The 16,358-nt window shown below is 38.4% G+C and overlaps 1 protein-coding gene across 3 annotated transcripts in view; it reads left to right on the top strand.

Moving 5' to 3' along the window:
- The first annotated feature begins 4,844 nt into the window (after positions 1–4,844).
- The window catches only part of xrn1 (5'-3' exoribonuclease 1), a 30,071-nt gene continuing 18,557 nt past the window's right edge, over positions 4,845–16,358 (top strand). For all 3 annotated transcript variants that reach the window (XM_047368760.1, XM_047368759.1, XM_047368758.1), the window contains exons 1-11: positions 4,845–5,087; positions 7,440–7,672; positions 8,618–8,715; positions 8,925–9,034; positions 9,133–9,243; positions 9,336–9,421; positions 9,509–9,596; positions 10,699–10,867; positions 11,060–11,127; positions 13,282–13,419; positions 13,734–13,900. In XM_047368760.1, the coding sequence (XP_047224716.1) occupies positions 5,013–5,087; positions 7,440–7,672; positions 8,618–8,715; positions 8,925–9,034; positions 9,133–9,243; positions 9,336–9,421; positions 9,509–9,596; positions 10,699–10,867; positions 11,060–11,127; positions 13,282–13,419; positions 13,734–13,900 (1,343 nt within the window). In that variant the 5' untranslated portion in view covers positions 4,845–5,012. The remainder of the gene's footprint in view (positions 5,088–7,439; positions 7,673–8,617; positions 8,716–8,924; positions 9,035–9,132; positions 9,244–9,335; positions 9,422–9,508; positions 9,597–10,698; positions 10,868–11,059; positions 11,128–13,281; positions 13,420–13,733; positions 13,901–16,358) is intronic.

Here is a 16,358-nt window from a genome sequence, read left to right as displayed (position 1 = left end):
ATTGGTTTGATGAACATGAAAGTGAAGTTGAACATCTCCCATGGCCTGCACAGTCACCAGATCTAAATATTATTGAGCCACTTTGGGGTGTTTTGGAGGAGCGAGTCAGGAAACGTTTTCCTCCACCAGTATCACGTAGTGACCTGGCCACTATCCTGCAAGAAGAATGGCTTAAAATCCCTCTGACCACTGTGCAGGACTTGTATATGTCATTCCCAAGACGAATTGACACTGTATTGGCCGCAAAAGGAGGCCCTACACCATACTAATAAATTATTGTGGTCTAAAACCAGGAGTTTCAGTTTCATTTTCCAACCCCTGTACTTAGCTGATCTTTTTCTATGTACACACTCCTGTACTTCTTTATTCCACCACCAAGTCTCCCTATCAACTTTCCTTCCAGAAGATGTACCAAGTACTTTCCTACCTGTCTCCCTACTGCCAACTGTTCTGCTGCATTCCTGTTCCAGATACCAAACCTGTTTAATACTTCCCCATCACTTCTGTTCCCTGCTCCAGCATGTTTATTGAGATCTGCACCAATCACCACTAGGTATATTTTGCATCACTTGACTAACTTGCTCCAGAATTTCTCCTCCTCTTAACTCAAATACTACCTGTGGTGCATAACCATTTAAAACAAAATTAACATCACACCTTCAGTTTCGACCTTCAGACTCAACCCTGACTCTTTTCACCTCCAGAACATTCCTGACAAACTCCTCTTTCAAGATAACCCCTACACCATTTCTCTTTCGGTCCATACCATGGTAGAACAGCTTGAACCCTGCCCCTAACTTCTATCCTTGCAACCTTTCCACCTGGTCTTCTGAACACAAAGTTTGCCCACCTTCCTTCTCTGCATCATGTCAACCAACTCGCTAGAATTTATTGTCACAGTCCCAACATTCAAAGTCAATACTGTCAGTCCTTAACTCTTGCCTTTCCTCTTCTCTCTGCCTACCATTTCCTCTTTCTCCTCTTCTTCTTTGCTGACCAACAGTAGTCCAATTTCCACTGGTACCTTCTCGATCACCAGCACCAATGGCAGTCATCGTTAACCCAGCCTTGACCGATCTGGTATGGAGAAGATGTTGACTCGCATGGTAGATGGGGCAAATGTTTTACGCAGGATGTCCTTTCTGACACGACCCTCTTTATCCAGGCTTGGGACTGGCATAAATAAGTCACAGGACACTGGGCCCCCTTTGACACTCCATTTCCTTAATATTGTTATAAGCTTTTTAATGATTGCCAATACTGCATATATTGGCCAGTTTTGGAGGGTAGCTACCTGAAACACATCTACCTCACTTTAATGGCATGTTCTCTTTGCCGTCAAGAGTGTTTGACAAATTAGCCTCTGTACCACATCTTCATATCCCATGAGCAGGAAGTCATGAAATATTAAAGGTTTTAGACACTTTTATCTACTTATAAATTGAAAGAAAATCCTTTGGTTACTTTTACTTAATAGTAATTGTTATAGATGCCAATCATTATTGAACCAGTGATTGTATTAAAGCAGTTATTTCTGTGGTAGAATTTTTTGTCCCCAGTGAATCAATGTACTAAAAATAAAGTTTGTACTTTTCTTTTGAATCATTGCTTTGTTGGCAACATGACCCCTTGAAGTGTTTTGTTGTATTCAAACTGATCCCTAGTATGTTATAAATAGGCCTAACACCACAGAGTGAGAAACATCCTGATGTCATCACACCTGAGCCACCATGCTTCACAGTGTTCTGTGGCCTGAATTCAGTATGATAAACAGAAGACTAGTCTCAAGGCTGATCTTGCTTTTATCAGCCCACAAAGCATTGTGCCATTTCTCTGTCAGTCAATGTGTTCATTGTCAAACTATAACCTCTTCAGCACGTTTTCCTTTACTGAGCTTTTGACATTTTGGCTATTCAGTGGTCTGTTTGAATGGTAGTTTTGTGTTTTCTTCAACATATTTCTGATTTTGATTTCCATTTTAAAGCATATCATTTTCAGCACTTCTTTAAATATTTTCCTCATCCTCTTTAATCAACTTTTTAATTAAAGGTTCTTCTGAACAGAATCTGTAACAACCCATTTTATTCAGATTTTCACAGAGGAATAAAAAAAAAGTCAGCATGTACATTTGCTGCCTTTGTCCTGAAATAAAGGCCATGTGCTTTTTCACAAAATGAATGACCTCACTGATTGAACCCCACACTGCTATTATTTAGAATGCAGCCCTTTTAATTAAAATCTCAGTTACTCAGAATCAGCAGTATGTGCGTTGCCCCTGGTGGTTCTATTACTCTCTTACACCTGCTAGTGAATTATTTACCATGTAGAAATGAAATGAATAAAAACACGGAGAAATGAAAGTGACTGACCATGTTAGTGTTGGTAAACTGCTATTATTCTGAACACACTACATGTGATATGAATTGCCGGACTTCATGAATCTAAGAGAAGGCTTTTATAAAACTCTGCTGAAAATAGTACAGGTATAGATTTAATCTGAGGGTCCAGGGTTTAAATCCCTTTCCAGACACCAAACCAAATGAACTTTCTAGTGTAACTGACCATTAATTTCTATGGAATACCCCCAAACTAGTTTCACCCCTATATGTACCCCTTCGGCATCTCAAACAGAGATTGGGGCTTTCATTACCAGCTGGGCTTCAAATTCTTTTGTGTCAGCTGCTAGATGTTTGGCTAAGCCAATTTCACACATAACTTGGAAAGTAGCTTGAAAACAAGCAGAGCATTACATTTTGACTTTCTCTTCATTTGTCCTTAAATTGCACCTTTGAAATCATATGACCACAGCTTTACAAAACAAAAGCAAAAGGGTGGTTCTGGGAACAATAAAAAAATCTCTCAAGGAAGGAAGTTAATCAGATAGATTGCTCTTTATTCTGTTTACAACAATTTTCATTACCAGAGTTAGTTGTGGTGTTTTTTGCCATACTTATGTGCTTAAACAAGCTCATCTTATTTTAATTAAATTAACATGATAGAGAAACAGATTAAATAAGGGCACACTTCTTCCCATTCCTTTTTTGATTTGCAAACTAAGTCTACAAAGTTAGGGCTCTATTGTTGCATATTTTGTTTTACGTGCTTTTTTCTTCTTTAAACACGTTTCCCTTTAGTTGTTTTGTGGTGAATCTTCGTATGTACTTTGTATGGACTAATATACAGAGTCATAGTAATAAAATAACTAAATAAACATTAAATAAATAAAACAGCTATGAAAATATTCATGAAATCACGGGTAATGTCATTTAGTGTTTTAGTATTCACAAAAAAAAAACTTAAATATTTATCTAAGAGAACTAAGCTTTTTACACAATAATGTCAATTAATTAGAAATATTAAAGATATATAATTTTTTTTCCATAAATATTGCCCCTTTAAGAGTGGTATTAAGTAGATACAGCTTTGGCAGCAATCACAACTCCCAGTCTGTGGATCTGTCTCAGTCAGGTTGCCACATCTGGAAACAGCATTTTTCCCCCACTCTTCCTTGTGAAACTCAAGCTCTGCCATGTTGCTGTGAGACCAGGCATGAACAGCTCTTTTCAGGTACAGCCAAAAAGTCTTGATAGGATTGAGATATGGGCTCGGCTTTAGCCACTCCAGAACATTAGCCTCATTACCTTTGAACAATTTGTGTATAATGTTTTTTTTTTTTTTTTTTGCTGTATACTTGGAGTGGTTGTCTCCCCACAAAATAAATCCAAGTAGTAGTTTTCTGACAGTCTGGATCAGATTATCCTCTTGGAAAAGGTAATCATTTTCTGCATTTATGTTTTCCCTTTACCTTCCAGGGTCTGTTACTGAAAGGTATTCCTAGAGCATAATGCTGCCACCACCATGCTTTATGGTGGAGATAGTGTGTTTCTGATGATGTGGAGTGTTATAGTTGCAGATGTCTTGCTCCCTGACAAGTTTTCTTGCTCTCGGTTCCCTCAGTTTGTGAGGATAGACAACCTTTAGACAAGTGCCATTCCCCTTCAGATTCTCAATGATGAATTTGATTAAACTTTATGGGACGTCCAGTATTGGAAATCTTTTTGTAGCCACCTCCTGACTTTTACATGCCGAGTTGTATGAGTGTTTTTTTGGTAATTATTGCAGAAATACAGAAGAACCAGAGAATGGACCTCTCAGACACAGTTTTATATTACAATTACTTAAGACATTAACTGATCTCAGGCAATCTCTCTAACTGTGACACTGCTGACGTCAGCTACCTGGACTTCTGTTAAATTAGGTCAATCAATTTAAAATGGGTGAATATGTATATGCAACCATCTACCTTTAAAATTTTTTACTAAGGAACATTCGTAAAAATCTGCTTTCGTTTTGACATTAACGAGTATTTATTTAAATTTTTTTTATTTTATTGACTATAATATACTTTCAACACTAAAATGTGGCACGTTTTCTATCGGCATTGTTGATAAATAAATAAATACATTAATTAATTAACTAACTGAAAAATTGAATAGGTTCAGTAAATGTTTGTTGATTAATTTCCAACAAAAATGGCTCTTTGGAAGGATAATGAGGGGAAATTAGCAATAACCACATAAAACAACGTAGTATGTAATGTTAAAAGTGACTTTAAGACAAAATATGTAAGCTTATGCGAAATGGTCCATTCAGTCCAAATAAAAAATAATACACAACATCAAAATGTGATTGTAATTTAAGAGTTTTACACATGTTTTTTTTGTTGTTGCTTGATTTAGGTTTCATTTCTGGGCTCATAACGAGACCTTTTGTAATCGAGGTGAGGACAAATAATCCCGGAAGCTTTGTTTCCCGAGTAGAGTCGGAATATTGTAGCTGTCGCACTAGAGACAGACTAGCTAGTTTGCGGCTGTTGGGAACAAAACAGAGCGAGTTTTAATGATTTGTAATCAAACCTTTACTCTGTTTGTTCAGACTCGTAGCTAAACAGCACGTTTCCAGTTTCAACTGTTTATCGTTTTCATACAAAAGCTGAAGTTCTGCTAGTGACGATGGGAGTGCCGAAATTTTACCGCTGGATTTCTGAACGCTATCCTTGTCTCAGTGAAGTTGTCAAAGAACACAAGGTAGGGAAGCTTTTAGCTGCTTGCTATCAGCGAGCTATGGCGGCCCGGGACTCTTTTCATCCACGTAGCTTCTCTGGATTTTATATATGACCAAGCTGCTCATATTTCTCCAAACAATGCATAGTTTATGAATAATCTAAACACAATACAAACACAAGGTCATTAGCTACATTCCTTCACTAACTGTTGGCTAATCTGGTATTTTTTCCTCGCACAGTCTCACTTTACAATACAATGAATATTTGAATACTAGTAGTTTGGGTCCTTGTTGAGCAAGAACAAGCCGAACAACAACATCTCACTCAGTTGACCTAACTGGCCGCAGTATCGCGATAACAGCGGGCAGCTTAAAGTTAATGTTGCAAAGTGCGCAGTGGTAACTTTCTTTTATTGTGAAAAAATTGGCTGTTCTTTTTTTTTTTTTTTGTGATCAGAGGCAGATGTTGCTTTATCTTACATTTATTGGTAGTTTAGGGCTACACGAATCGCTCCACATCAGTGACTCGGTGTAGTATGTCGGTTTTTGTGTTGTAGTTTCGTCAGTGTTGATCTCATTGCATCATACTGTCTTGTGTAAAAAACAAAAAAAAACTTCAAAGTTAGTACACCGAGAGCCATATGTTAGACATTTAAACTTAAAAACAGCACGTTTTACCACTAAACTAGATGATAGAGTTATGGGGGATTTTTTTGGCTGGTGATCTTTAAGGAAGACGCCTACAGGTACATCTAAAAATAAATTAGAATATTGTGAAAAAGTAGAATATTTTTCTCTCCCCCTTCATAAAATTGTACACTCATAGTTATATTTGAAACCTTTATTTCTTGTAATTTTCATGATCATAGTTTACAGATAATGAAAACCAAAAAATGATTGCCTCAGAAAATTAGAAAATCTCATAAAATCAATTAAAAAATGATCTATTAAACAGAAATGTCAGGCTTCTGAACAGAATGTTCATTTGTATGCACTCAATTGTTGGCTGGGCCTCCTTTGGCATGAATTACTTCATTAATGTGGCGTGGCATGGAGGCGATAAGCCTGTGGTTCTGCTGAGGTGCAATGGAAGCATTGTTAGGATTTGGGTGTCTCATCTTCAGGTCAGGCCAGTTTGCTAGCAGTAACGCAGATGGTGATTGAAGCAGCTTCTAGTACCTTTGGCAGTGTGAGCAGGTGCCAAGTCCTGTTGGAAAATGAAATCAGCATCTCCATAAAGCTCGTCAGCAAAAGGAAGCATGAAGTGGTCTAAAATTTCCTGGTAGATGTTGAATGTGGTCTTCAGAAAACACAGTGCTCTCGTTTCAGCTCACTCTGCTGGTTTTCTCATGGATTTATGTCTGGGGATTGAGATGGGCCTGCAAGAAGATTGATTTTTATGACTGGTGAATCATTTCTGTGTTTGTCCGGCTTTACAATCGGGATCATTGTCACATTGAAAGACCCATTTTATAGTTTGGGGGAGGCCACCAGATTCTATTAAAACTGTCCTGGTACTTGAAAGACATTATACCATGCGTTCTAACAAGGTTCCCAGAACCTTTTTGAAGATAAACAGGCCCACAGCATCACAGATCCTCAACCCTACTTAACACTGGGGAGAAGGCGTTCTTCCAAATTGGTATAATTTTGATTTTTAATACCAGACCCACCTGGTGTGTTTATTACCAGAGATTGCAGTCTCATCTAACTCAAGCACCTAATTCAAACTAAAGTCCCCGTAGTGTTTGGTGAGAATGAACTGTGGAGATATTTCTTTTTTGCATCAGTTAACACCCTCCTCAATAATACATTGGGGTATTTGTTCATCCTTCTCTGTCCCCATTTCCAGTTTTAACCTTTTTTAAATTAGCGCTGTAGATATGGGCAAGTTCAGGTAAATAGTTGTCCTGCAAGTGACTCCTTCACATCAACCTTACTTTAATGGAATGTTTTCTGGTCTTTTCAGCGGCTAAGAGAAATTTGCCATTTTGTCACATCATGTGCATGTCCCATGGAAACAGGATGTCATAGATGACTGATTAAAAGTTTCTAGACATTTTGATCAACTTGAAAAACTTAAGTATGAATTACAAACATGCCTCAGCTATTTGTTAGGAGTGCTGGTTATTGTGGCACCAGGGATATTTCGTCCTCTGAACAAATGTAGAAATTAAAAGTTGGGGTTTTTCAAACTTTTCAGTGTGAGGTTATGTCCCTGGCATAAAAAGAAAAAATTCTGCAGTTTCTTTTTTACGTTGTCTCCATTGTACCAATAATTGTTTGGGTGCTGTAAAACTGATTGGCAAATAAAAACATTTGTACGTTTGACCAGTCTATTATTTAGAGACGTAACATTTTCTTTCTGCCTGCAGATTCCAGAATTTGACAATCTTTATCTGGACATGAATGGCATCATCCACCAGTGCTCTCATCCAAACGACGAAGATGTCCACTTTCGCATCTCCGAAGAGAAGATTTTTGCGGATATCTTTCATTACCTGGAGGTACTGTTTCGGATCATCAAGCCGCGCAGGGTCTTCTTCATGGCTGTGGATGGTGTGGCACCAAGGGCAAAGATGAACCAGCAGAGAGGACGCAGATTCAGGTAGAGATAGATGAGGTCCATGCATGCAATCTGCATATTTTTGTGAGTTATATACATATTTTCAGCTTATGGTGGATATTGAGGAAAAGGTCTTAAGGGTCACCAACCTTTACAATCCAAATGACCGTTTTTGTGCTCTTGGGGTAACCACATGGAAAAGAAACTGTTTGCGCCACCACATTGAAGCAACTGCGAAATTATGATATATTCTTCTACAGTTATCTCTTTAGTGTCCTGCTGCAGTTAGAAAGACTATAGATCTTGTATATTAAATTTGTCCACCTTTGAGAGGACTGTTCTACAATTATCTGAACACTGTGTACAAGAATTTACACCTTTGTTCTGGTTTTTCAGGACTGAAATCGTGTCTTATTTTTTCATTTTTCTGAAGCAACGCGGGAATTATAATCTTCCATTTTTGAAATGCAACAATAATCTCCAGACTTTCAGAGACATTTTTACTTTTTAAAGGAGGGCTGGTGTAAAACTTTAAAATAATTTGTCATTTGAAATTTCACTCAAATATTTTTGCCGAAATTCCCAACCGGAGTGGGAAAAAAAAAACCAAACGTCAGGGACAGAGAGAGGAATCTGGACTTTGGTTAATAAATCCGAGCTAACTGGGATTTTAGCCGGATCAGCTGATGTCTAATAGTGGTAGAACATGATCGTCACACAGATCCTCTTTTTAATATTCCCCTCTTTTACCAGTAGAAACTGTTTGACATTCATCAGGGTACGTGTCTATACAGGTAATTTATACAGAACTGAATTATCCAAAGAGGCTGAATAAGGTCTAAACAGACTAAAGTAGCTCAAAATAATTTCTTTTGCCTGTACCTTAAAGATAAAACACATCTAAGTACAAGCAGAGACTCAGTCTGCGGCTGTCAGTCTGACCTCTCGTCTTTTCTTATTTTGCCATCTGCATTTTTGTCCACCCAGGTCCGCTAAAGAAGCAGAGGAGAAGATTAAGAAAGCTCTGGATAAAGGAGAGGTGCTTCCAACAGAAGCTCGCTTTGACTCAAACTGTATCACTCCTGGTAGGGTTGGTCTTCAGCTCTACTCTGTGTGAACATTACTCATTTAAATAGGAAAAAGTCATTTTCTGACTTAATTTCGACAGCTTTAAAAGCATTTGTCATGTGAGATTCTTGCCAATTTCTAAACTGCCATGAATGTGTGCGCTGGCAGAGAAACACTGAACCTGTCTTCTTGCAACGTTTGTTTTTTATCCCTGACCCCTTTACAGGCACTAATTTCATGGCGAGACTACAGGAACAGCTCGAGTACTTCGTCCACAACAAGGTGTCTAATGACAAACTGTGGCAAAACGTCAAAGTCTTCTTGTCGGGTCACGAGGTGGGTTTTAACCACAGGGTTGACTGAATCTGCCGCTTGTATGTAAGGCTTAGTGACCGTTTAAATTCATGTTGAATCTTTATTTTTGTTCATCGTAGACACCAGGTGAAGGAGAACACAAGATCATGGAGTTCATTCGTTCTGAAAACGCCAAATCGAATCATGATCCCAACACCCGTCACTGCCTGTACGGCCTGGATGCTGACCTGGTATGATATTTAGACAGTCTGTAAAAATGAGGGGATGCATCACTTCTCAAACTCTTTTTAAAGCTCACCTGGTCTTTGTCTTTGTGTTGTAGATCATTTTGGGCTTAACCAGTCATGAGCATAATTTCTCCCTGCTCAGAGAGGAGGTCCGCTTCGGAGGGAAGAAATCCCAGAAAAGGTTGTCTTTTCCTCTGAATTCATTTTCTGTTCTTTTGGTGCTCTTTTTGTACTACGTTATAAACCCAGGTCGTTTCCTCTCTTTCAGGATCACAGCTCCAGAGGAGACGACTTTTCACTTACTCCACCTGTCTCTGATGCGAGAGTACATTGACTATGAGTTCTCAGAGCTAAAGGTGCAATACACTTAGAAATAAAGCTACCCATATGGTAGTTTTACCTGAACAGTCACATTCTGAGGTTAACCTAAAAGATGTCAATTCAAGTAGAAACCCTAAAGATTGTTGTACAGAAATATTCACACCCCTTAACTTTTTACTATTTTGTGACGTTACAGCTGCAAATTTGAATGTATTTTATTTGAATTTAATGTGATAGACCAACACAAAGTGGGAAAGAGGAAGATTTATTCATTTCTTTACCGATGGATGGATAGATGGATATCCTTCTGGGAAGTGAACCTCCGTCCCAGTCTTTTGCAGCCTCTAACAGGTTTTCTTTCATGATCGGACTGTATTTAGCTTCATCCATCTTCCCTTCAACTCTGATCAGCTTCCCTGTCCCAGTTGAACAAACTAATCCCCACAGCTTGATTGTGCCACCACCGTGTTTCACAGTGGGGATGGTGTGTTTAGGGTAGTTTGTAGAGTTAGTTTTCTACCACAAACAAAATATCTGAGATTAGGTAACGTCTGATCAGATCACCTTCTGTCTTCTATGTGCTGTGCCGTCTATACGGCTTTTGGCCAGCTGCAAATAAGGTTTCTTCCAACAATGGCTTTCTTCTTGCCAATCTTCCTTTAACAATAGATTTGTGGAGTACATGACTAATAGCTGTCCTGTCAAACTGTGGGATCTCTGTAGCTCCTCCAGAGGTGTGATTAGCCTCTTGGCTTTGTCCTTCATTAGTTGTCTCCTCACCTGGCCTGTCCATTTAAGTGGACTTGGCAGAATACAAACCTTTTGTATTTTTATATGGGGGAAACAAAAATTTGAAAGCCATTCAAAGACGATAAAAGTAAAAATGTCCAAATGCTATAAATAGTGTTACAAGAAATTATACTGCTTAAAACTCGAAGAATAGTTTTTGTTTTAGAAAAATGAGCCTTTTTCTTATGACTGTGGATCAATGTAAACACAGCAGTACTGTATGCAGAAGAAACATTAATCAGTCATGTTTTGTTGTGTGTTATGACCAATTAAGAAACATTCATTAGTAATAACACTTCTTTATTATTCCATGCGAGCTATATTCTTATGTCTGTGACTGTTTTTCAGCATCATTTGGGTTCTGGTTATGACCTGGAGCGGATTATAGACGACTGGATATTAATGGGCTTCCTTGTAGGAAATGATTTCATCCCTCACCTCCCTCATCTTCACATTAATCATGATGCTCTGCCGTTGCTGTACAAAACTTACATCTGTGTGCTACCCAGCCTGGGGGGTGAGAGACACACACATGCACATACACACGCATGCACATAACAATATTACATCATACATATTTTAGTGCATGTCCTTATTGCAGCTGTTCAAGTTGTGCACACCAACACAAGAATATAGCAATATTCTCTGTTTTCATCTCATACATAATGTACCTGAATTGATCAGAGCTAAAATCTACCAATAATTATAGGTTACCTGAATGAGAACGGCCACCTAAACCTCAGAAACTTTGAGAAATACTTGGAGAAACTTTCTGAGGTAAGATAATCAGCCTGAATATTTTCTGTAATTTAATTTAAATCATCTAGACTCACCAAGTACAGTACCTTGCGAAAGTATTCGGCCCCCTTGAACTTTTCAACCTCTTGCCACATTTCAGGCTTCAAACATAAAGATATAAAATTCAATTGTTTTGTGAAGAATCAACAACAAGTGGGACACAATCGTGAAGTGGAATGAAATTTATTGGATGTGTCAAACTTTTTTAACAAATCAAAAACTGAAAAGTGGGTTGTGCAATATTATTCAGCCCCTTTACTTTCAGTGCAGCAAACTCACTCCAGAGGTTCAGTGAGGATCTCTGAATGATCCAATGTTGTCTCAAATGACTGATGATGATAAATAGAATCCAGCTGTGTGTAATCAAGTCTCCGTATAAATGCACCTGCTCTGTGATAGTCTCAGGGTTCTGTTCAAAGCACAGAGAGCATCATGAAGACCAAGAAACACACCAGGCAGGTCCGAGATACTGTTGTGGGGAAGTTTAAAGCTGGATTTGGATACAAAAACATTTCCCAAGCTTTAAACATCCCAAGGAGCACTGTGCAAGCAATCATATTGAAATGGAAGGAGTATCAGACCACTGCAAATCTACTAAGACCTGGCCGTCCTTCTAAACTTTCATCTCGAACAAGGAGAAGACTGATCAGAGATGCAGCCAAGAGGCCCATGATCACTCTGGATGAACTGCAGAGATCTACAGCTGAGGTGGGAGAGTCTGTCCATAGGACAACAATCAGTTGTACACTGCACAAATCTGGCCTTTATGGAAGAGTGGCAAGAAGAAAGCCATTTCTCAAAGATATCCATAAAAAGCCTCGTTTAAAGTTTGCCACAAGCCACCTGGGAGACACACCAAACATGTGGAAGAAGGTGCTCTGGTCAGATGAAACCAAAATCAAACTGTTTGGCCACAATGAAAAACAATATGTTTGGCGTAAAATCAACACAGCTCATCACCCTGAACACACCATCCCCACTGTCAAACATGGTGGTGGCAGCATCATGGTTTGGGCCTGCTTTCCGTCAGCAGGGACAGGGAAGATGGTCAAAATTGATGGGAAGATTGATGGGTCCAAATACAGGACCATTCTGGAAGAAAACCTGTTGGAGTCTGCAAGAGACCTGAGACTGGGACAGAGATTTATCTTCCAACAAGACAATGATCCAAAACATAAAGCCAAATCTACAATGGAATGGTTCACAAATAAACGTATCCAGGTGTTGGAATGGCCAAGTCAAAGTCCAGACCTAAATCCAATCGAGAATCTGTGGAAAGAGCTGAAGACTGCTGTTCACGAATGCTCTCCATTCAACCTCACTGAGCTCGATCTGTTTTGCAAGGAAGAATGGGCAAGAATTTCAGTCTCTCGATGTGCAAAACTGATATAGAGACAAACCCCAAGTGACTTGCAGCTGTAATTGCAGCAAAGGGTGGCGCTACAAAGTATTAACGCAAAGGGGTCGAATAATATTGCACGCCCCACTTTTCAGTTTTTGATTTGTTAAAAAAGTTTGACACATCCAATAAATTTCATTTCACTTCACGATTGTGTCCCACTTGTTGTTGATTCTTCACAGAAAATTAGAATTTTATATCTTTATGTTTGAAGCCTGAAATGTGGCAAGAGGTTGAAAAGTTAAAGGGGGACGAGTACTTTCGCAACGCACTGTATACTGTTGTTGCGTAAGTTTTTTAAGTTCCATCAGAATTGTTAATGTAATCTATTCTTTTTGTTATTAGATATGAATTTGACATAAATTTAAGATTACATAACTGACTTTATTTATGATCCTATTGTCAAAACGTTGTCCTTCCTTCCTTTTTCTTCCTCTTGTCCTTCCTTGTTTACTTCCTTCCTTGGGGTCCTGCCTTCCTTGTGTCCTTCATTCTTCCCTCATGTCTTCCCATTCCATTCGTCCTGGTCTTGTTTTCCTCTGATGTGTCTTTTGCTCTGTCCTTCATTCTTTATCTCCTTTCTTCCACTTAGTTCTTAGTATACTTACTCCTTATTTATATCATCCTACCTTATTTCCTTGTGTCCTTCCTCCCTTCTTTTGTTTTCTATTTATTCATGAAAAATTTGTAGGAATCTTAAGTAAAAGCTATTTCTTTTCTATTCATCCTTCTAGTTTGACCGGGAGCATTTTAGAGAGGTGTTTGTGGACTTGAAGTGGTTTGAAAGTAAAGTCGGCAACAAATATCTGAATGAGTCAGCTGGTCTGGCAGCTGAGGAGGAAGCTGCGAGCCGAGCTGGCAGAAAAACAGAGGTAGGAAGAGCAGCAATTTAACCTCTTTGATTCTTGTCTTTTGCATTTTGCATTTTTTTTTTTTTTTTGCGGCACTAGAGTCCTTTTATTTTTCATTTTTCAACAGTAGGTAGATAGGAAAGACGGGCAAAGAGAGGGTGAAACATTGGGCAAAGGTTGCCGGGTCCGGAACTCGAACCCGGGACAACCGCATCGAGGGCTATAGCCTCTGCACACGGTCGCGCGCTGAACCCCTACACCACCAGCGCCGCACCACTTGTGCAGTTATTCAAAATAATTGTTCACTGTAAATTGTTGTCTCTCATACATTATAGGACTCTTCCATCCATCTCGCCGCCTTGACCTCCTCTGAAAAAGTGGATGAACAAGAAAAAGGAGAACTTGCAGATGAGGAGGAGGAAGACGAGATGTTTGAAACAGAGTTCAGACAATACAAACGCACATACTATATGACCAAGATGGGCGTTGATTTGGTGTCTGAGTAAGTACATAAAACACTCAAATAATTACTAACATTTACCAGTTAATTGTTGGGACGTCTTGAAACAAAGACAGACTACTTCAGTGTCTGTTCAGCTTGTTTTTGTGAATGGAGACGTTTCCTCTGGGTCTTTTTGGACTGATTTCAATCCTCCTGAATTATAGCAACATATAGCATACCAGTTCTGCTCCCCTTTTCTTGTGTATGATCTTAGTTAGTGAAAGGTTCACTTTAGTTCATTTATAGCCAACAAGGTGAAAGTTCTTGTTGTAAAACATTGAAATAAAAATCCAGAAGTGTAGCGACCTATCTTAATCTGACAGAAGATATAACAAAAATAGTCTCTTCCTTCTTGAAGTATGGGACTAGATTATAATTCATAGGAGATTCATTAAAAGGTCAGCAGATATAGTTTTGTGTTACCTGAGTGTAACCTGCTTGGACGTCTGTTACATCTACTGACTCTTACATCAGAAGTTTGCAAACGAAAAATTATTATTAAGAGACATTAAATATTAACTTTTACAACACTGACGTCTAAACAGCGATGGGCCGAGTTTTGTGGCCCATCTCTGATCTCAGGTTTTTGTTCTGCTTTGACCTACTTATACTGATTTTAGCCACTTGTGATCTCTTTTATTACTACAAGTAGATATAAGAACAGCATCCAGATTTTTCTTTCTAGTCTGCCTGCTGTGAGCGGTTGTTTATATTGTCAGCAGAGACTATGTAAAACAATAGGACTGCTCTCTCACTGCTATTTAAAAAACAATAACAAAAAACCAAAATGGTTACAGAGTCGCCATTATTGAACTGCCTTTGCACCTTTATAATAGTAATTAGCACATTTAGCATTACCAAAACAGCAGTCTGTGTGCATTCGTAGAAAATCTAGATCCTTACCTTAACTGAGGTTTCCAAGAGGTTGACAGCATTTAAAGCTCTAGCATTTTCTATGACAAGCAGCGGTTTAAAGCTCAAAAGGGCAACTTAGAACAATTCAGCCTTTCTGTTTCTGTTGAAATGGCTCATTCTCTCTCTCACAGTATGAATAGAATAGGTAAAAATATCCTTTATTGTCCCTCAGTGGGGAAATTCAAGTAGAGTTAGAATGAACTGCAGAGAAGTCTCGATACGTCATAGAAAACAGTTATCCTTTAAAAATGCCTTATGTGCCTTATGCGTGTATTCTCTGACTTATAGACCTAATGTTTCATGCTTTCATACTAAAACATCATTTTAAAGTGGTGTGAGAAGGATTTTAAATAGTCACAGCAAGGTTATGGGTTTTAGTTTTGTTTGTTGGTTGTAGCTACAGTAAAAATCCGCTGGTCTTGTGTGGGTGTCTCCAAACATACCTGCTATTGTTTTTCATGTTGGCACAAAGTGCCAGAGGGTTGAGTTGAGTAAGAATGATTTATTAGAGGTTGCAATGTTTGATCACTGCAGCCAGTTGCGTGATTATTTCTTTTTCTTTTTTTTTTTAGCAAAGGTTGCCCAACCAGTAAAAACTGATTTTCCTCAGGACTTTCTGGGAACTGTGAAGCTGGGGTGCTGTCTTGAAAAGTAAACAATTTCATTATGGATGAGAAAAATGAATTTGGGAAAATGTGTAAATGAGTTTTAAGACTTGATTTTTTAGTTTATTATGAAAAAGGAAAAAAAAAAAAACATTTTTAAAAATAAAGGGTTTTTTAAAGATTTTTTTTTTTTTGAAGACAGGAAGTAGGGTGGAGAAAGGGAGAAGACATGCATCACAGGTCTCCAGGGTCTGGACTTGAACCTGGGACAGTAGCTTTGACGACTATATCCTTATATGGATCGCACGCTCCACCGCTATGCCTCGTGCTGCGCCTAATAAAGGGCTTTTAACATAATGGTTTGATGATGTGTTTTACCTATAAATTGCCATTTCACCTCTTAATTAGACATTCTGGGTTTTAAGCTGGGTGTGGTTACCAAACAGCATTGCTTTAAATCTGTCTTTTAAACAACTGTTCAGTGTTGGATAATCCAGGCTTTATTTGACTAGTCTGGCATAGAGTTTGAAACAAAACTGATCTGTTAGTAAAAATGCTTAAAAAAAAAAAGCTGAAGAAGCCCTTTGCCACCTTTTGATCTGAATTAAAAGCTTCAGCAGTGTGTTTTTTCATTATTTATAGAATTTATAGATAATAAATCCCAAATAATTCAGTGTTTTGTGGTGGAATATTTACAGTGTAAAATCTGATGTGAGTGTGGAAAAGTGTAGGATTTAATATGATGAATGTCTAGAAGCTCTGTGAAAGTTTCTCAGAATATTGCATCAGATCAGCAGTGATTGGTTCATGATATGCCGTAAAAAACATCAGGTTTTTGTGTTGCAGCTTCCTGTAAATACAGCAAATAATTCTGCTTGCTCTCATTGACAAAATAGGTCATAAGATCCATTGGACCAGCAACAGTTCAGTGACTGTTA

Source organism: Girardinichthys multiradiatus, chromosome 6 (assembly GCF_021462225.1).
Source record: "Girardinichthys multiradiatus isolate DD_20200921_A chromosome 6, DD_fGirMul_XY1, whole genome shotgun sequence".
NCBI classification, from domain to species: Eukaryota; Metazoa; Chordata; class Actinopteri; order Cyprinodontiformes; family Goodeidae; genus Girardinichthys; species Girardinichthys multiradiatus.
Note: the sequence above shows the minus strand (reverse complement) of the source record. Positions and strands in the feature narration are given on the sequence as shown.